The sequence below is a fragment of the Artibeus jamaicensis genome, unplaced genomic scaffold, assembly GCF_021234435.1.
Source record: "Artibeus jamaicensis isolate MK-2021 breed Jamaican fruit bat unplaced genomic scaffold, CSHL_Jam_final scaffold_286, whole genome shotgun sequence".
NCBI classification, from domain to species: Eukaryota; Metazoa; Chordata; class Mammalia; order Chiroptera; family Phyllostomidae; genus Artibeus; species Artibeus jamaicensis.
This window is the reverse complement of record NW_026522034.1, coordinates 1169923-1190651: the sequence shown is the minus strand read 5'-3', so window position 1 is coordinate 1190651 and position 20729 is coordinate 1169923. Positions and strand designations below refer to the sequence as shown.

The window sequence follows — 20729 nt, the reverse complement described above, 5'->3', positions numbered from 1 at the left end:
TTCCTCGCGACCTTACAAACATGGTGGGGGTGGGGCTTAGGCGCGCCCTGTGGCGAATAACTTAAAGGGGCCGCGCTGGGAGGAACTCCAGAGGTGTTGGCACAGAGTGGACCCTGGCAAGCGGCCTCTGGGTGAGTCCAGGTTTCCGTCACCCTTTTATAGGCGTTCTTTCGGGGATCATTAGCGAGTCCTCAGCTTTCTCAAGATCTGTGCTCTGCCGATTTCTGGTACCCTCCTGATTTTCTGATGTCCTCATCCCCTCACCCGCGTCCTGGCAGCTGTTTCTTTATCGGTAGCTAGGTGTGCCCTACAGTGGAATGGGACTAGCAACCCTCTCATGAAATTTCCGGGATCCAGTAACTCCCCCCCCCCATTCCCATTAATACTCCAGCGGTCCCAGTCTCCCAGGAAAGTCCCAGTGATATTCTAGCATTCCTTAGCGTCTTCCAAGGGGCCCCAGCGCCCTCCCTAGGTCCACTCTGGTGCTCGAGCGACCCTAAGAACGTGCACACGGCTTCCAGTAGTGGTTTTCCACGCTTCAGAACCTCTCAGTTTTCCAGTGCCCCCATTCATTCTGGCATCCCGGTCACGTCGCCCAGCAATGGCGCCAGCACCGTTCCCATGTCCCTGTGATGCTCCACGCTGTTGGGGACCCTGTACATTTACTATTAGGTGACAGCAAACCTCCAGCATCAACCATAACATTTTGGGAGCGCACCCGACTCCGAGCATCCCAGCCCCTTGTGTGGGCGCTCCCAGCAGCACTCCGGGGGTAGGCTTGACCTGGGCGCCAGTCACCTCCCCAACCCCTGAGCTCAAGGCTCGTATTAGCAGAGAGAACGGGGTGCGGCCTGGGCGTCGGTGGGTTAGGGTTCACCCATCCTGTAGGGTAAAGGTCTGCGTGGGGGAGCATGTCCTTCGGCAGTCGTGCGCCTGCTGCTGGCAGTGGGTGGTCGGCCGGCAGCTCTTTTGTCCGGCATGGGACTGGTCGGCCTGGGGCGTCCGTGAAGGGAGCCCGGGGGGCGAGGGAGCCGGGGACCGCCGCACGCCCCAGCCCGGACCCCGAGGTCTGTGTGCCCCACCGCTGTGTCCGCTGCTTCCCTCTAGCTATCCCCAGCCCAGGCAGCAGAATGGCAAGGGGCAGGGCTTGCGGCAGGGGAGGGGCGGGCCCAGAAGGATGACTTGTTTGGGTTCGACTGGGCTCTGCTTATTGATTCCTAGGATTCGGGGCTACTAGACCTGCCGCCTGGCCTGAAACAGCTGATGGAGGCCCCGCTACAAACCGGAATGGTAAACCAAGAAAGTTGTGAGGCGCCGCGGGACTACGACTCCCGACGTGCTCAGCGCGTTTCATCGCAGTCCCGCGAGAACTGGGTTGCGTCTATTCAGGCGGAACTACATTTCCCAACGTGCACCGCGAGGTCGCTGGGAGGTGTTGCGCGCCCCTCCCGCCCGGGCTCGGAGAAACGCTGGTCCACTCTGCAGATGGGGGCACAGGGGCCAGGGCCGGCTGAGAACGTCTCGGGGGTGGACGTGGAGAAATGGAATGGGGTCGGGGAGGGCTCGGCGGGACGGGTATGCGATGCGCAGCCAGTGCCGTTCGTCCCGCAGGTGCTGGGCGTAATGATCGGGACCGGAGTCGCGGTGTTGGTTACCGCCGTGCTCATCGTCCTGCTAGTGCGGAGACTTCGAGTGCCGAGTGAGAACCCAGAGGGCCCCTCTGGCGAGGCTTGTTGTGGGGATGATCTGAAATGCCGGGTCCTGGAGGCAGTAGAAATGGGGTTTGCTGGAATCTGCACGTAGTGTCCCCATCTCTGGCCGCGTGGAGTCTGCGGAGAGCTCAGTGTCCCTCTCCCCTTATCCCCAGAAACTCCAGCCCCAGATGGCCCGCGGTATCGATTCCGGAAGAGGGACAAAGTGCTTTTCTATGGCCGGAAGATTATGCGGAAGGTGAGTGTAGGACCACCTGGGGCTTTGGCTGACAACACAGAAGCCCTGCCCTTAACGCAGTTATAACTCTTCAGAAACTCTTCCTTGATTAGGGTTTGTGCATCTGGATACCCTCTTCCCCAGTGTCTGAACAGGCAGTTGACACATCCTCGTCCTTTCGTATCCTAGGTGTCACAGTCCACTTCCTCTTTGGTGGACGCCTCTGTCTCCACTACTTCCCGACCACGCATGAAGAAGAAACTCAAGATGCTGAACATTGCCAAGAAGTAAGCTGAGAAGATACTTGGCTTTGGGGGCTATCTCATGGGACTTTTGAGTGGTTAGCCCACACTGAAGGGTGTATCTTGAGGTTCTTTCCACCCCATGGACTGTTTGGGGAGACTCCCCACATCAGAGAGGCTATCTCAGAACTCTCCCCCGCAGCAAACAGGGGTCTCTGGGGTCTCTGTCCACTAGGGGGCTGTCTCGGTGATTCCCTGCCAGTTACAGCCCTCTCTGAAGTATCTAGGAGCTGTTTGCTCTTCAGTCAGTGTCTCTGATGCCTTGGCGTACAGTAGGGGTCTCTATCTGGGGTGTCAGTGTAGGCTGTTTTGTGGGTCTTCTCACATAAGAGGTGTCTCATTGGGGTTATCTCATGTGTTTCTGGGACCAGCTGGAGGGGCTGTCCCTAGCTTCGGCTGTCCTGGGGTTGTGTTAGTAGTCTTGCACATTAGGAGCCATATCTCTGTGTCACCTATCTTGGAGCTCTTTCCACGCTAAGGAGGTCATGTCAGGGATTTCTGTTTCCTAGGGGTCATCTCAAGAGTTTTTTGCAGTAAAAACATAGGAAGGACATTTCCAGGGTGCCTGTCATTGGCAAAGGGCTCCCCCAGAGTCTCTGAGGGAGGCTCTTCCAGAAATCTTCCTAAGTTGGGAGCTGGCTCTGGGGTCTCCTGACATCTTGTGATCCACTTCATTAGACATTACGAAGGTCTGTCTCAAGGGGTTTTTCACACTAAGGAGAGGTCCCAGGGCTGTCTGTGACCAGCAGCTGTCCTGTTTCCTGACTTTCTGGGACTTGAGAAGGGCTGTCTCTAGTTCTCCATGATCAGACCCTCTGTCGTGTTTCTCCACGTGTCAGTGTGTGCACACCCCTGAGGAGTTACCCTGATGTCAGGGCCATCAAGGGCTCCCTCAGGTATCTGGGGCCTGGGGAAAGGCTAGCGCAAGAAGCTTAACTCCAGGGGCTACTCATACTGGAGTGTCTATCTCACGTTCCTCGTGGCCACTGCAGTAACCGACCTGCAGGGAACAGCTCTTCCAGGTCCACACACAACACAGAGGATGTGTACCTGGCTTCTCCACTTGGCAAGGGCCAGCTCAGGGGTCTCTGTGGCCATCCCAGGGGCTGCCTCAGGGTTCTTTGACACCTGGGAGAAAGGGCTATCAGGGAGCTAATACAAAGAACAGTGAGACTATTTCTGAGGTCTCATATCACAGAAGCTACGCCCCGGTCTGCCGACATTAGAAAGGCTACCTTGGGAGTCTGGGCTGTGTCTGCTGGGAGGATATGGGGCCTCTGACAGACAGAGGGTTTTTTCTAAGGTCTGCCGTGTCCTGGAAGCTATGTCGGGTCTAACTAGAGGGTCCATCTCAGGGACCTATGACTAGTGGAGGGATGACCTCAGGGTTTCATGTAAGAGGTCAGCAAATTTTTTCAGTATTGGGCCAGAGAGTAAACACCCTACACTGCACAGGCCACACACAACTCTGCTATAACTGTTCAGCTCTGCTATTGTAGCATGATAGCAGCCACAGGCAACATGTACTGCATGAATGTACCTATGTGCCAATAAAACTTTATGTACAAAAAAGAAGTGGGGGGCCTGATTTGGCCAGTAGGCCGGATTTGGTGACCCTGGGAAAGGGCTGTGTGGGGGTCGCAGGTCTGCCTGAGCCTTCTCCCTGCTCCCACCAGGATCCTACGCATCCAGAAAGAGACACCAACGCTGCAACGGAAGGAGCCCCCGCCTGCGGTGCTCGAGGCTGACCTGACAGAGGGTGACCTGGCCAACTCCCACTTGCCCTCCGAGGTGCTCTACATGCTCAAGAATGTCCGGTCAGTGTCAGGGTGCGGGCTGGGTGCTGCAGAGCTGGGGGCTGGGCTGACTGCCTGCATTCCTCCTCTCCACCCCTCCCAACAGGGTGCTGGGCCACTTCGAGAAGCCGCTCTTCCTGGAGCTCTGCCGGCACATGATCTTCCAGCGGCTCAGCCAGGGCGACTACGTCTTCCGGCCCGGCCAGCCAGATGCCAGCATATACGTGGTGCAAGATGGGCTGCTGGAACTCTGCCTGCCAGGGCCTGTGAGTGGGCTGCCTACGGGGACCCTGCAGAGGGGACAGGCACTGGCGCAGGGGCCGCTCAGAATAGGCACTGCCGTTGGTCAGTAGGGTTGGTGGTCTTTTGAGGTGTGCGGACAGGAATCAGGAACAGATGCCCAAGGTTATCTGAGGTGATTGCTGTCAGTTATGGCCAAGAAATGGGTGCTGGTCAGAAGGTTTGCTGGGGTCAGAGGTCAGGACATCTGATCACTGGGTGGGTGAGTGTGCGGGCCGGTGGTGTGGCCAGGGCTGGAATGCTGGTTGGCAGGGCCCGGACACCCCTGGTCCCTACCCCCACCCCACCCCATCCCATGTGTGTTACAGGACGGGAAGGAGTGTGTGGTGAAGGAAGTGGTCCCTGGGGACAGCGTCAACAGTCTTCTGAGCATCCTGGATGTCATCACTGTGAGTGACCAGTTCAGGGGGTGGCAAAGGGGTTGGGGTACGATGCCACACCCAGTGGGCTGGTTGGAAAGGGCCCCCAACCTCTATATGCCCGGAGCTGCTGGTGGTCCCTCAAGGCACTGGAATTAGGAAGACTTGGGGGAGCAGCGAGGGGCTCACAGCGCCTGACCATGACTCTCCTCATGTTCCCTGCACTCCCAGGGTCACCAGCACCCCCAGCGCACCGTGTCCGCCCGTGCAGCCCGAGACTCCACCGTGCTGCGACTGCCAGTAGAAGCATTCTCCGCCGTTTTCACCAAGTACCCTGAGAGCTTGGTGCGGGTGGTGCAGGTCAGTGGGCCCTTCACCTCCTTCCACGGACCCCCGCCCATCACTGGTGCCCATAGGCTGGGACCCAGCAATGTCTCAAGCCCTGCTTATCAGCCCTGACCAGCCAACACTCTGGGCAGCCCGCTCCTCCCACTAGCTGTCTCCCCTGGCTCCCCAGGCTTCTGCCTTTTCACTGCAGACTTCTCCCTGGTGCGCCTCTGGCTCTGCTCTCCTCTTAATGCTTGCGACCTTGGCCTTGGCTCTGCCTCAAGTTCTCTCCATCCATGGACCCATCCCTTGAATGCTTGGTCCCAACTTTCTCTGGCTCTTATTACCTACCCCCTCTGCTGACTCACTTGTTCCCTGGCCCTGCCCCTCTTCTGTCCCCGCCCTGCTGCCCTGCCTCTGCAGATCATCATGGTGCGGCTGCAGCGGGTCACCTTCCTGGCCCTCCACAACTACCTGGGTCTCACCAATGAGCTCTTCAGCCACGTGAGTAACTCCGAGAGCCCGGGCGTGGTGGGCCTGGAAGGGTGGGCCAGCGCATGCCTCCCAGGACTTGCTACAGCGCTACTCTCTGCCCCCAGGAGATCCAGCCCCTGCGCCTCTTCCCCAGCCCTGGCCTCCCCGCCCGAACCAGCCCTGTGCGAGGCTCCAAGCGTGTTGTCAGTGCCACAGCAACTGAGGAGCCCAGGGAGGCCCCTGGCCGGCCACCTGACCCCACTGGGGCCCCTCTGCCTGGACCTGCAGGTATCTGAAATGACCCCTGCTGGAGGCCCAGGGACCTCTTGGCTAAGGACCCAGGTCTGACTCCTGTTGGCCTCCCGGGGAACCATAGCCTCAGCCCCACGGACTCATTGGAATTACTTTTTTAAAAATTTATTTATTTAAAAAGATTTTTATTTATTTATCTTTAGAGAGGAAGGGAAGGAGACAGGGAGAGAAGTATCAGTGTATGGTTGCCTCTCATGCGTCCCCTGTTGGGAACTGGCCTGCAACCCAAGCATGTGCCCTGACTGGGAATTGAACCAGCAACCCCTTGCTTTGCAGGCTGGCACCCAATCCACTGAGCCACACCAGCCAGGGCTGGAATTACTTTTCCTAGTCTCCCATCCCCAGGGACTCTGAGCTGACTGCTCCCCAGGCCCCCTTCAGTTTCCCAGCCCCAACTGTAGGAACCTGAACTTGTGTCTCCCTTAGGGGACCCGGTGAAGCCCCCATCCCTGGAAGCGCCCTCCGCCCCACTGCTGAGCCGCTGCATCTCCATGCCTGTGGACATCTCAGGTCTGGGGCCTCAGCCTGGAAGGGGAGGTCACGGAGCTTCTGGGTTGGAATGCAGGCTGGCCAGCGTTGGTTGTTCTTAGCTGTGAACTGGGAACCTGGGCAGCACTTTCTGCTGACTTTTTCATGGGTGCTCGTTGAGACACGGCCCCCGTCTGTGGCGAGGATCCCGAGGGAGTGCCACCGTCGGTCAGTCACGCCTGCACAGCCATGGCAGTGGCACATGGGTGCTGGTTGCTCTGGCCATAGTTGTGGTCATGGAACCACAACTTGTCTTGTCTGTATTGCTTCTCTTGTACCCTGTCCCCTGCAGGCTTGCAGGGTGGCCCTCGCTCGGACTTCGACATGGCATATGAACGCGGCCGGATCTCTGTGTCTCTGCAAGAAGAGGCCTCAGGGGGGCCCCAGGCAGCCCCCGTGCGGGTAAGGCCCTGCCCTCCCTGCCCTTTTCCCTGTGGAGGCCCCTGAGGGAAGTTGGGTGGGAGCTGGGAAGTCACCGGCCCTGCCCACGCAGACCCCCACTCAGGAGCTTCGGGAGCAGCCGGCAGGAGCCTGTGAGTACAGCTACTGTGAAGATGAGTTGGCCACAGGTGGCTGCCCCTTCGGGCCTTACCAAGGTCGCCAAACCAGTAGCATCTTTGAGGCAGGAAAGCGGGAGCTGGCCAAGTTGATGCGGATCGAGGTGGGTGGCCTTGGTGCAGGGGGTGAGGTGGAGGGTAGGGGGAGGCCTGGCTGCACCAGTCTCAGTGTCTCTCCTTCCCCAGGACCCCTCCCTCCTGAACAGCCGAGTCTTGCTACATCATGCTAAAGCTGGCACCATCATTGCCCGCCAGGGGGACCAGGTGAGGTTAACCCCTGACCATGTAACCATGCAGCTATGACCTGAGCCCTCTCTGACCTCTGATCCTTGCTCTTTGACCCTGCATGTGAACCTCTTAGTCTGTGATTTCCAATCCCTCAGATCCTGTGACTGACTGACCACCACAACTCACCCACCCCTTGTCCTCTAAAGCAACTGACCTTTCACGTCAACCCCCGCACCTTTTTGCTAGGACCAAAACTAGATCTCTCTTACCTGCCTTGGTCTTCCCTGCAACCTGTTTTCTGCCCTTTTGAGCCTACAATACTGTGTTCTGTCTAATCTCTACTCTGGGCCCTGCTGGGACGGGCACTCAATAAATGTGGACAAAGTGGAATTGGGACCTGGAGGCCATGAGCTGGCTGCAGGAGCTGGCCTTCCCATGCCTGCTGGCAGCGCCTGGAGGTGTAGGAACCACCCCACAAAGCCCGGTGTTCTCCACGGGACTCAGAGTGCACAGAGGAGCAGGGTTCCGGAGAGAGGGACTAGATTTGAATTGCAGGCTCTATCTAGACTCCGTGTGTAACCTTGGGCGAGTCATCTAGAAAGTTCTCCGCTTCCTCATCTGCAGAATAGAATAATAGTAACTGTCCACTAGCTTTAAAGAGGAAGTAGTTCTGAGCTGCCCAACGTTTGCAAGGGTGTGGAGCAGCAGGTCAGGAGTGACACGGAGGGCAACATGACATAGGGACTGAGACCAAAGTGCCGCTTGCAGGGTGGAGTGAGGGGTGCCTGGCCTGTCAGCTGGTGGGGGTACTGTTCTATCACTTGGTCAGCTGAGTCAGGTGTCCCTTCGAGCTGCTTATTGCAGGGGTGACACCTTTCTATAGAGGAAGTTGGGTGACACTTTTGCCAGCTGTTCAAGGTTCTTGACAGAGAGCTCAGGAAGTGCGGTGGCGCTGTGGCTCTCACGGGGTCCCTGGGCCCCGCAGCCCCTCGAGGCTTCTCGGGGCCATTCCAGCTTGTCAGGGACATGACTGTGCTGTGCCTCCCGGAGACTCAGGCTGGTGGCTTTCTGCCCAGCAGAGTTCTGTTCCCCAGTGGGCACTGGGCAACACAGAGACGCTTTTTTATTGACTTGGGAGGGCGCTCTGGGCACCTAATGGTCAGCAGCCAGGGTGTCAGAACACACAGGACAGAATTCCCCAGGGACAGTGTCAGTGATGCCAAGGCTGAGGAACCCTGCTCTACACATGCATCTCCCAGGCTGTGTTTTGGGAAACACCCGTGTTCCGAGCGATTGTGGTCATGTAGGGTTAGGAAATGCTGGCTGCTTTATCTCTTCGTAGAAGTCCCCGTTGCACAGTCACGGCTCCGAGAAGTCCCGCTGTAAATTGCTTGCTGCCCAGCCTGATGGCAAATGGCAGCCTCATACTGGTTAACTCCCACCCACATCCCAAACACAGCCTAGGAACTCCGTCTTACAAGTTTCCAGCGTGTGCCTATGTGCCCTGTGGTGTGGCATCACTGGGCCTTTGTGAGGTGCCAGGCAGCTTCCTGTGGCGGGTGAGGAGGAAACTCACATCTAGGCACTTGAAACTCCTTATTTATAAAAGCGTGGGAAAGGGAGGTGTCTGGCTAGGCAGGCTAACCGGAGAGGAAAGGGGCCCCTGTTTGTACGGAGTATTTGCTAGGTCCCAGGTCCTGCTGGACAGATGTCACAGGCCCTGTGCTGCCTGCTGCAGAGGCAGGAAAACCAGGTCCCTGCCCTCGTGGAGCCTACAGTGCTGACTGACATGACAATTCAAGAGTGTAAAATCTTAGGTACTTACTACATGGACAAAGCAGCTGTTCTCAGTGCTACAAAATCCGCCTTAGGCAGGACAATGTGTCTGAGGAAGGGACCTGCAGCTAAGTGGAACTGATGGGGAGCAATTAATTAGGTATAAGGGGAGGAAAGAGCATTCTGGGCAGAGGGAACCACTTGTGCCAATATCCTGTGGTGGGAAGAAGTGCGTGGCCTTCCAAGAAACAAGGAAGTGAGCAGGCATGGAGTATGACAAGGGAGCAGGAACAAAGAGGACTTGTGATGTTCTGGTGATAGTTTCATTGAGATGTCATTCACATACTGTGCAACCCGCCCTTTCAAAGAGGACCATTCAGTGGCTTTTAGCGTGTTCATCGAGTTGCATAACTCTCTCCACTGTCAGTTTTAGAACCTTTTTATCACCTTGGGAAGAAATCCCACACACTGTAGCTATCATTTTTCCTGCCCCCTGCCCCCACCCCACCCTAAGCCCTAAACAGCGAGGAATCTTGTTTCTGTAGATTTGCCTGTTCTGAACCTTCCTATAAAAGGAACCACACTGTGTGGCCTTTCATGTCTCCCCGAGTGTCATGTCTTCAGGTTTCACCCACCTTGTAGTCAAGTGTGTCAGTACTTCACTCCTTCCTGCGGCCGAGTCACAGCCCACCGTGTGGATACTCAGCATTCGGTCATCTGTTCATCTGCAGGCACACTTTTGGGTTATTTCTGCCTGTTGGCTGGTACGCACAGTGCCACTGTGAATGTTCGTGCACACATTTCTGGGTTGACATATGTCTTCATTTCTGTTGGGTAGATGTCCCAGAGTCAAATTGCCACGTCATATGGCAGCTCTTGAATAGTTTTCCACAGCGGCTGTGCCATTTCGCAGTCCCACCAGCAGTGTCTGAGGGCTCTGATTTCCCCACATTCTAACATTTTATTTTATCCTAGCCCTCCTAGTACATGTGAAGTGGCATCTCATTATGGTTTTGATTGGCATTTCCCTAAAGATTCATGATTTGGACAAGTCTATTCAGATCCTTTACCTGTTTTTAAATTGCATTGTCTTTAAGTATTCAGTTATAAGATTTCTGTATATATTCTGGATTCAAGACCCTTAGCAGACAATATAATTTGCAAATATTTTCTCCCAAACTGTGGATTATCTGTTCACTTCTGATTTAGATAAAGTTCATCTATTTTTTATTTTGTTGCCTGTGCTTTTGGTGTAATATCCAAGAATCCACTGCCAAATTCAGACTCATGAAGATGGAACCCTGGATGTTCCTTGAATAATTTTATAGTTGTAGCTCTTACATTCATTATCTTGGATCCATTTTGACGTGGTATAAAATGAGGGCCCAACTTTATTCTTCCATGTGGCTATCCAGTTGCCTAGATGAGCAGAGGGTTTAAGTTTGGCCACGCCCCTACATAGCCAGTCCTTGCAGCCTCTTGCTGGCTGTGTTGAAAAGAATTCCTGGGCCTTAATCTGGACTTAAGAGTTTGGTGACCCAATAGCAACGTCTGCCCTGAGTACCAAATAATACAGAGTTGTACAGGCTGCTTGGCTGAGCTATGGAAATCCTTCCCTCCCTCCTCCTAGGCCTCCTATGGAGTGAACTGACCTGAGCTGGGGGTGGAAGGCTGGCCCTGTGCCCACCTCTTGGTCCCTCCCTGCACAGGATGTGAGCCTGCACTTCGTGCTCTGGGGCTGCCTGCATGTGTACCAGCGCATGATTGACAAGGCGGAAGACGTGTGCCTCTTCGTGGCACAGCCCGGGGAGCTGGTTGGGCAGCTGGCTGTGCTCACCGGGGAGCCTCTCATCTTCACATTGCGAGCCCAGCGCGACTGCACCTTCCTGCGGATCTCCAAGTGTGACTTCTATGAGTAAGGCTGGGCCCTACGTTAGGGTGGGTCTGGTGCCTGGAGGGTCCTGACCCGGCTGCATTTTGCCATGGGAGATGCCATCCCTCCAGATGGTTTACACCTTAACAGGGCAGTTTTGGGCCCTTCCAGTCCCACCTCCAGGGCATCAACCGATCCGGTTCACTTCCTAAGGGCAGTGCCAGGACATGCCCGGCCCATACACCTCCATCCTTCCATCCACAGGATCATGCGCGCACAACCCAGTGTGGTGCTGAGCGCCGCGCACACGGTGGCTGCCAGGATGTCTTCCTTTGTGCGCCAGATGGACTTTGCCATCGACTGGACCGCGGTGGAGGCGGGACGGGCTCTGTACAGGTGCAGCCCCCGCCCCGACCTTGCGTCTCAGGCCCTGCCTAAAGCCCTGCCTAAGACCCTGCTGGACCCTGTATGACCTGCCCCCACCCCAGGCAGGGTGACCGCTCCGACTGCACCTACATCGTGCTCAATGGGCGGCTGCGCAGCGTCATCCAGCGTGGCAGTGGCAAAAAGGAGCTGGTGGGCGAGTATGGCCGCGGGGATCTCATTGGCGTGGTAAGCGCGGCCACACCCACTGACTTCTGATCTCTCCCAGTACAGTTTTCTGCCCCGCCTGTAGCGCACATCATCCTGGGTAATCCGACGGGGTGGCAAACCAGGCCCCGGACCTGTGGCCTCGCCCATACCACTTTTCTTGGCCCTCAAAGGGGACCTCCTCACGGTGGTGACTCTTTTCTGACTCAGTCCCCAGACCTCTCTCCATCAGAAGAGGGGACCCCTGCCTGGGTGGACTCCTGTATTCTCTCCCTCCCCGGAGCCCTAATGGGTATCCAGGCTTGGTTCTTTCAACCCCTCCATCTCGGGGGATACCAAGTAGAGCCGAACTGCTTCCTCACTACACCGCGAGTCAGCCTCCCCCTTACCTATCCGGAGCCTCCTGGCCCAAGCAGCTCTGGTCATTCACGCGGCCCCCCAGGTGGAAGCGCTGACACGGCAGCCACGCGCCACCACGGTGCACGCGGTGCGCGACACGGAGCTGGCCAAACTCCCAGAGGGCACCCTGGGCCACATCAAACGACGATATCCGCAGGTGCGACGCTGCGGGCCTGTGGGCTGGGCTTTTGGGGTGGGGGAGGGAGGCCTTAAGGTGTGGAGGCGGGATTCTTGGCAGTGGAGCCCAGGTAACGGGCGGGAAAGGTGAGGCTCTCACAGCTGCCCGTCCAATCTCACCGGAGCCCCGACCTCCCAATGCCAGGTCGTGACCCGCCTCATTCATTTGCTGAGCCAGAAAATTTTGGGGAATTTGCAGCAGCTGCAAGGACCCTTCCCAGGTGAGCGGACAGGTCCCCAGGAATGCTGGGGGTTGTAGTCCGAGGTGTAGGACGCTGGGAGAGGGAGCCCTGGGCCCAGGGCATGCTGGGAAATGGAGTCCTGCACGGGCGGATTGGAAGGAGGAGCTGGGTTTCAGCTCCCGTGCATGCCGTGGGATGGAGTTTGGGTTCATGGACACGTCGGAAAGGGACTGATAGACTCAGGGAGTATTCGTTTGTGGCATCTGAAGGATCAGCCTGGTGAGGGGCCGGAGTCTTGAGGGCTGAGCTCTGCTCTGGGAGTCAGGACTTGTTCAAGTGTTGGAGACTGCGTCCCTGGACCAGAGTATGCTGGGAAATGGAGTTCGTGGGTGGTGTTTGGGCTCCGGGTCATTTTGAGAAGTGGCCTCAGTTGCCTGCTTGCTGGGAGGCGTGGTGCCAGGGAAGTGGAGTCGGGTTTGAGGTGTGTGGAAATATGGACCTGAGATTGTCAGCCTCTGTGCCCTGCTTTTCCCAGGGGCTTCTGCCCCATCAGCCTAGACCCCTGGCTCCCCAGGGTGGTGGCAGTGGTGGAGATCTGCCTCACACCCAGGGTCGTTCCCAGGTTCCTGCCCAGCACAGTGCTGAGCCACCCATACAGGTGCCTGCACGGCCCCTCCTGGCTGCTCAGGCCACCCTCAGCCCTTGGCCCCATCCTTGGGCAGCAGCCGTGGGGGCAGCAGAGACGTTGTGATCTTGGGTTTCTGAGAGCTACTCTGTTGATGTTCTACAGGAAAGGGGTTTCCCAGTGAGCACCTAGCGTGTGCCAGACACTCTCCCAGACACTGGGGGGCAGGGGGTAGGGACAAGGTCCTGGGGTAAGGTTCACAGCTCCCCGGGCAAATCTTCAGGCACGTATTGTGAAGAAGACAAAGCAGGGCCTTTATCAAAGGTAGCTAGCTTTTAGAGGGTGGTGAGCCCAGGCACACGGTGTGGGGCCGGATGTGGAAGAGAACTCAGGAATGTTCTGCACGCAGGGTGTGCGGTGGTCTTGAAACCCTTGGAGGAAGAAAGGGAGTGATGCGGGGGCCAGGCCAGGGGTCCGTGGGGGGGGGGGGCTGGAAGTGTGGAAAGGCCTGTGAGCCGGTCCACACTGTTGCGGGAAGCAGCTGAAGTCTATGAGCAGTATGTGCAGGCTGTAGAGGTTAATGGGAGCCTCGGGTGTTAGCTGGAAAGCTTGGGGGCAATAGATGGGCCAATAGTACATTTGTTTCTGCCTAGTTTTGTGTTCAACTTTCTTCAGTGGACAGAGGCACCCAGGCCAGAACAGGGTGGGGCACTGATAAGTCAGCGCAGGCCCAGTGGGGAGTCAGGGTGGTTGTAGAGTTGTTTTGCCGGATGCCATCAAGTACATTAGGGCCAAAAATGAAGGTTGGATGGCCCAGTCTCATTAGGAGAGGAGGCAGTGTGAAGCCTGAGGCTGTGACCTCCACTGTGGTCTCACTAAGTCTCAGTGGAGAGACAGGGGTTGGGATTTCTGAGGAAGAGAGGGTCTCCCTCTCTGGACACAGGACTGTACAGCAGATTTCATCCTTTGGGGTCTCAGCAGGCTCGGGACTAGGTGTCCCCCCTCACTCGGAACTCACCAACCCAGCCAGCAACCTGGCCACGGTGGCGGTCCTGCCTGTGTGTGCCGAGGTGCCCATGGTGGCCTTCACACTTGAGCTGCAGCACGCTCTGCAAGCCATCGGTCAGTCGGTAGAAGGGGTGTGGGTGGAGGCCGACCTCTGGCCTCCGCAGGGCATGTGGGTGGGCATTGGCCATGAGCGGGGTTGCCTGGCAGTTCCACAGGGGGTGGGGCAGGGGTATTCTCTTCTGGGAGAGGCCCCCAGCTCTGCGGACCTGGGTTCCTAACCCCCCTTCCTCACCCATCCCCAGGCCCCACACTCCTCCTCAACAGTGACATCATCCGGGCACGCCTGGGTGCCTCTGCACTGGACAGGTGTGTGTTGGGGTGCAGAGGGGTGGGGGGTGCAAGGGGTGAGCTTGAAGCATAGGATTTTTTCAGATCCAGTTTCAGGTCTAGGTTGTGAGTTGGGGGGCACGCTCCCCACCTCTTGAGGCAGCGGGATGAATCCTCCCCTGGGGGAGCTGTGTCAAGGGAGCCTGGGTGTCTAAGCCCCTCCCCCCAGCAGTGGAGCTGCGATGCTCTCTGGGTGCAAGTGACTGGAGATCAGTCCCAGGGTGACTCTCTCCTACCCCACCCCAACCCCAGCATCCAAGAGTTTCGGCTGTCGGGGTGGCTGGCCCAGCAGGAGGACACCCACCGCATCGTGCTCTACCAGACAGACCCATCCCTGACGCCCTGGACCCTGCGCTGCCTGCGCCAGGCGGACTGCATTCTCATGGTGGGCCTGGGCGACCAGGAGCCCACGCTTGGCCAGGTCTGGAGACTCTGCACAGCGACCCCCCTCATGGGACCCGTCACCCCATCCAGGCCCTGTGCCAGGCCACGTCCACCCTCAATGTGGGGCTAGGCAAAGCCCTAGGGACTCATGCTCAGCCATGGGCATTGGGCGTTAGGCAAGGAAGAAACAACTGGCAATTGGTGACACCCACCCTCCTCTCCCCTGCAGCTGGAGCAGATGCTGGAAAATACCGCGGTGCGCGCCCTCAAGCAGCTTGTCTTGCTGCACCGCGAGGAGGGTGCAGGCCCCACGCGCACTGTGGAGTGGCTCAACATGCGCAGCTGGTGCTCAGGACACCTGCACCTGCGCTGTCCCCGCCGCCTCTTCTCGCGCCGCAGCCCAGCCAAGCTGGTGAGGGCGGGATCCAAAGAAAAGGCCCCCTTGCCAGACCTTTTGGGAGCTTGGTTACTGGAGGGTGTGGCTACTAGGGGGCGTGGCTTAGGGACCTGCAAGCTCCAGCCTGCAGATCCAGATGCTGCCTTCTACACCCCCATCCTCATGGGTCTCTCTGCCTTTCCATCCCAGCATGAACTGTATGAGAAGGTGTTCTCCAGGCGCGCAGACCGGCACAGCGATTTCTCCCGCCTGGCGCGGGTGCTCACTGGCAACACCATCGCTCTGGTACTAGGTGGAGGTGGGGCCAGGTGAGGGGTGTGGCTAGCCCTCGAAGGGGCGGGGTTGGTGCCTGAGGGGTGGAGCTTATGCCATGAATGAGATTCTCACGGGGGGGGGGGGGGGGGTTAGGGAGGACAACTGGTTCTTGGCCCATGGGAGATCAGAGAAGGGTCTCCATTGGGCGTACAACTAGTATTCTCAGTGGGTCACTGGTCTCCTACTTGCAGGGGCTGCTCACACATTGGGGTGCTGAAAGCATTAGAGGAGGCAGGGGTCCCTGTCGACCTAGTGGGCGGTACCTCTATTGGCTCCTTCATTGGGGCCCTTTACGCGGAAGAGCGAAGCGCCAGCCGCACTAAACAGCGGGCCCGGGAGTGGGCCAAGGTGTGTATTGGGGACCTCCCCACCCCAGGAGCACCCTAAAACTTGACCACATGGGGGTTTCTGGATTTTTTCTGGCCTTTTTCTGATTTAATTTGTGGACCCTCATAGACATAAGGTGACCCCTTGTCACCTTGTGGCTAACGATCCTAGTTCCATTTCCCAGCTCAAGCAGTCAGTCTTCTTAGCGACCACTTGTTGGGACCCTGAGTGGTTCCTGTTTCAGCCCAGCTCGCCCCTTGCCCCTAGAGCATGACCTCGGTGCTGGAGCCTGTGCTGGACCTCACATACCCCGTCACATCCATGTTCACGGGGTCAGCCTTCAACCGCAGCATCCACCGTGTCTTCCAGGACAAGCAGATTGAGGTGTGCCTTCCCCCAACCCGCTCTGTCCCTACCCCTCCTCACAGGTGTCCCCCCTCTTCCCTACATTGGTCCTTGTCCCCATAGGACTTGTGGCTGCCGTACTTCAATGTGACTACAGACATCACTGCCTCAGCCATGCGTGTTCACAAAGATGGTGGGTGCCCTGGCTGCCCCCACCGTCCCCACTGGGGCTGCGCGGGGAGGGGAGGCGGGTGGGCAGCCAAGCATCTGGCACACTGTTAACACGAGTGACCGTCCGTCCCGACCTGATTGCCGAGCACTAACCATCACCTACTAATGCCCTAGAGGTCCCAGGTATGTCTGTCCTCAGGGGTGGGGCCCTGGAGGCTAGTTGGACGCCTCATCCCCTCACGCCGTCCCCGCAGGCTGCGTGTGGCGCTACGTCCGGGCCAGCGCCTCCTACTGCCCCTACCTGCCCCCGCTGTGCGACCCCAAGGACGGGCACCTGCTGGTGGACGGGTGCTACGTCAACAACCTGCCAGGTCAGCAAGCCTGCGGGGCTGGCCGGGCCTCGGAGCGTGTCTGAGCGTGTCCGTGCGTGTCTGTGTCTGTGTGTCCCGCCGGGCAGGCTCCCTGTGGCGGTACGTGCGCGCCAGCATGACGCTCTCGGGCTACCTGCCCCCGCTGTGCGACCCCAAGGACGGGCACCTGCTCATGGACGGCGGCTACACCAACAACCTGCCAGGCAAGTGGCTGCCCGCTCACGCGTGTGCACACACGTGCACGCACACAGGGAGTGAGGGGCCTTGCACAGGCACAGAGCAGGCAGGCGCCCCCGAGAACACGTGTGAAAGCAGACCCGTGCAGAACTGGGGGCACACACAGATGCGTGTGTGAGCCACGGGTGGGGCGTGCAGTTTGGGAACACACTCCCGTGGAAGACGCAGGCAGGCGTCACAGACGGCACCCAGCGCGGGGCGTGGGGACAGGACGGGGCGCCCGCATCCGTGCATGGCAGCAGCACAGGCGCTCAGACGGCAGCTAGGGCACTCGTGTGGCCACAGGGCAGGTGGACGTGCACAGGTGCAGACACACACAGGGGTGAAGTCAGGTATGTGTCCTCACGTGCCCATCTACCCACACTCACCCTGCAGTGCTTCCTGAGATGTGCATACGTGTGCACACAGAGATCGTGGGGCACCTCCAAGCGCATGTTAAACTTCCTTTCACACCCTCTGACTTGGGTGCAGATGGGAGGTGGGCTGGTGTGCAACTTAGTCGTGCACTCCCAGAGTGTGCGTGCACACATAAGTAGTTACGTCTGCTGGTTGCACACACACAGGCAGCCCGTAGGCCAGGGGTTGACAAACTCTGCCCTGCAGGCCAAAGCCAGACCTGACCTGACTTTGTGAATAAAGTTTTACTGATACGCAGTCACACCCAGTCATTTACTCACTGTCTGGGGCTGCTGTCGTGCCGTAGTGGCAGCTGAGTAGTGTGACAGGAACTGCGTGGCCTGCAAGGCTGAAATTATTTGTTCTCTGGCCCTTTCCAGAGAAAATTTGCCAACCACGGTGTAGCTGCTCTGTGCACACACCTGCACTGACACAGCCACACACCTGCGTGTGTGCACACTTGGGGGGTGGGCATGTTTGGACGCCCGAGAAAACAGACGTTGGCCTAGGGACACGAAGACTGAAGTGACACAAACGTGCCCGGGGCTGTGCACGGAGATATGGGTGCCCCCGGGGTGTCTGTGTCCACAAGCACACATGGACAGGAGACACACACAGGTGACAGACACACATGCCCACAGACATGTGGACACGTGCATGTGCACCCATATGTACAGGCGAGCTCATGAGGGACGCACGCAAAGCCCGACAGAGACTCGGTGTTTTCTGGGGCCTGGTTGTGGAACCCTGTCCCTGTCCCCCCAACCCACTCAGTGACCCTCAGTGGGTTGCACGGACCCAGGGACACCCCACCGTCCCACTGGGTCCCCCCCTCACCTACTCTGCCCTGCCTTCCTCCTCTTTGTCCCTGCTCTTGGCTCTCTGTCCCTTGTCACAGCCCCCAGGTCCCTCTTTCTACTTCACTCCCTCCTTCCACACCTCCGATCTTTGATCTCTCCCCCCCCAGATCTCTTGCTAACTCTGTTCCCCCGCATTTCTCTCCCTGTGGCTCTGTCTCCTGCTCTCTGTAACCTCTGTGTTTCTCGGTTTTCTTACCCCTCGGTCCCCCTGTATCTCCCCCTGTCGCCGTGTGTCCTTGTGACTCTCTGTCTCTGTGCGTCACTCTCCTTCCACACGTCTTTCCCCAGCGCCTTGGTCCCTCTGCTTGTGTCTCCTCCGTCCCTGTGGCCGTGGCTCCTCTCCCAAAAGTCCCGACATCTGCCCCACCTCCTCCGCATCATTGGCATCAGTTTCCATGCCATTTGCATGCTGGCATGTTGTTTGTATGGGTTGTTTGGCGTGACCATTTGCATGATGGTGTCTGTGGGACTGGGTTGAACTTTCCTGCTCCGGGCCCTGGTGGGTGGCTGCCTGCTGACCTGCCGGCCCCACAGCGGACATCGCCCGTAGCATGGGTGCCAAGACGGTCATTGCCATTGACGTGGGGAGCCAGGACGAGACAGACCTCAGCACTTACGGAGACAGCCTGTCTGGCTGGTGGCTGCTGTGGAAGCGGCTAAACCCCTGGGCCGACAAGATCAAGGTTCCAGACATGGCCGAGATCCAGTCGCGCCTGGCCTACGTGTCCTGCGTACGGCAGCTAGAGATCGTCAAGTCCAGCTCCTACTGCGAGTACCTGCGCCCCCCCATTGACTGCTTCAAGACCATGGACTTTGGGAAGTTTGACCAGATCTATGTGAGTGGGTGGGAGTGGCCTTGTGTCGGCTTGGGGGGGCTGGCAGAGCTTTACTACTGAAAGCCCAGAGCAACATGAGGGGAAGGGTTCTAGGGCTCCGTTCCCAAATGGGCTCTGTAGGGAGTAAAGCAGTAATCGGTTAGTGATGTCTGCCTTGAGTGCTGCAAAGGAATGTGATGTTCATGTGCTGGATAGCATCTAAGCTGCTTATGTGCCAGCTTCACTGCCTGAAGCACTGTGTAGAGATTTCTGCATTTGTGGAAATGGGAACAGTGATCAACTAGTAATGTCTGCCGCAAGTCAGTGAGGGATGGAATGGAGCAGGGTGTATGTGCCACTGACCCCGGAAACTGTGCATGACCTGTGCCACCTGAAATGGACCACCAGCTGCTGCCCAGAGCCCTGTGCAAGGAATGTCTGGTGCTGTCACAGGGCTAACTGGGAAAGCATGCCCTGATGGATCAGTGATGTCTCTCATGGGCGTGGGTGGTGGCCACATGCACAGGTGCACTGCATGTTTGGAAAACTTGGACTGAGGTTGCTCACCACCATCTTGGGTCATTGGGTGCTTGGCACACAGCATGGGTTGAGTGGGAAAGAATACAGGGCGACTAGTAATGTCTGGCAGGTGCACAGAATGGGGGTGAGTGTGCCACATACGTCTGTCAGTGAAATAGGGTTAGTGTTCAATGCCAGCTCCCTCAAAGCATCAGGCTTTTGAGGGGCCAGGGAAGGGGCAGGCAACAGGACTAAGCAGAGGACGAGGTGGAGAACAGATTGGGAGTTACAGCACGGGTGGCCTCCGTCCCTCGCTTCCTGCAGGATGTTGGCTACCAGTACGGGAAGGCTGTGTTTGGGGGCTGGAGCCGGGGCGATGTCATTGAGAAGATGCTCACGGACCGGAGGTCTGCGGACCTCATCGAGAGCCGCCGCGCCGACGTAAGCTGGGGATCCCCCCACCGTGTTTCTCCCAGACCTCGGTGACCCCACACCTCCCTGGGTTTCGCTGACCCCATGCCACCCGTAGGTCCTGGCCTTCCCCAGCTCTGGCTTCACGGACTTGGCGGAGATTGTGTCCCGGATCGAGCCTCCCACCAGCTACGTTTCTGATGGCTGTGCAGATGGTGAGGGCTCCCTCAGGGCAGGTGGCCTGAGGTTGGTAGGGTGGGGCTGGAAGTGCCAGAGTGGCTGTGCCCGCCCACCTTTACACCGATGCCCGGCTTCCAGGGGAGGAGTCAGACTGCCTGACCGAGTATGAGGAGGACGCGGGCCCAGACTGCTCCCGGGACGAAGGGGGCTCGCCCGAGGGCGCCAGCCCCAGCACCGCCTCAGAGATGGTGAGAGGGGTGCCCGGGCCTCCGCAGTGTGGGGTGACACAGCAGATGCATGCCAGGGGACACTAACCGGGCTCCTGTTTGTGTGACGTGTGTGTGGCACCCCTGCTCCCACAGGAGGAGGAAAAGTCGGTTCTCAGGCACCGGCACTGTCTGCCACAGGACCCTCCCGGCGCGGCTGCGGAGGCCTGAGGACCTGCAGGGGGGCCCCCAGAGCTGGCTCCCCCTCTACTCGCTGCTATGCCCGCGACCTCCCGGGCCCACACACTGGACTGTGCACTGATGACCCTGGAAAGCCCCTCCCAATAAACCTCCCCCCTGGAGGTGGGTCTGTGTCATCTGTGGGTGTGGGGGCAGCTCACCCCACCTTCGTGCTCAGGATGACGGGCAGGACCTTCTCCCAGTCACCCTTGCACCCGCCTCAAACTGAGCTCTGCAGACTGAGTGCCCTCCCAGAGCTCACCTGTAGTCCCACTGTGCGCTGGGGTCGGACCACAGAGCCTCCCGATGCCACGTGCAGCCCTTGGGGATCCTGGAGACCCCTGGTGCCATTGCAGCACCACGCAGGTCCCCTTTTAGGTTCCATAGCCCCGGTCGCTGGGCTGGCCCTCCAGTGTGCGAGCACC

At 58.3% G+C, this 20729-nt stretch overlaps 1 protein-coding gene across 5 annotated transcripts; it reads left to right on the top strand.

The window, feature by feature from the left end:
* Window positions 1-51: 51 nt before the first annotated feature.
* Window positions 52-20426, top strand: PNPLA6 (patatin like phospholipase domain containing 6). 5 transcript variants are annotated; one of them, XM_037139982.2, is made up of 34 exons: window positions 52-131; window positions 1222-1290; window positions 1612-1699; window positions 1868-1950; window positions 2119-2216; window positions 3908-4048; window positions 4134-4293; window positions 4636-4716; window positions 4918-5046; window positions 5437-5517; window positions 5613-5775; window positions 6226-6309; window positions 6620-6729; window positions 6821-6988; window positions 7071-7148; window positions 10598-10803; window positions 11026-11157; window positions 11250-11373; window positions 11795-11908; window positions 12074-12149; window positions 13714-13857; window positions 14046-14109; window positions 14383-14551; window positions 14744-14926; window positions 15101-15219; window positions 15418-15574; window positions 15821-15937; window positions 16022-16091; window positions 16527-16643; window positions 18468-18769; window positions 19592-19708; window positions 19797-19893; window positions 19997-20106; window positions 20221-20426. In XM_037139982.2, the coding sequence occupies exons 2-34, from the start codon at window positions 1264-1266 to the stop codon at window positions 20293-20295; spliced, it is 3984 nt and encodes a 1327-aa protein (XP_036995877.2). In that variant the 5' UTR covers window positions 52-131; window positions 1222-1263; the 3' UTR covers window positions 20296-20426. The 5 variants fall into 5 exon arrangements, with proteins under 5 accessions (XP_036995877.2, XP_036995879.2, XP_036995874.2 ...); XM_037139984.2 differs by having other exon boundaries at window positions 53-131; window positions 13717-13857; XM_037139979.2 differs by lacking the exons at window positions 52-131; window positions 1222-1290; window positions 16527-16643 and adding an exon at window positions 16324-16440 and having other exon boundaries at window positions 1335-1699.
* The last annotated feature ends 303 nt before the right edge of the window (window positions 20427-20729 follow it).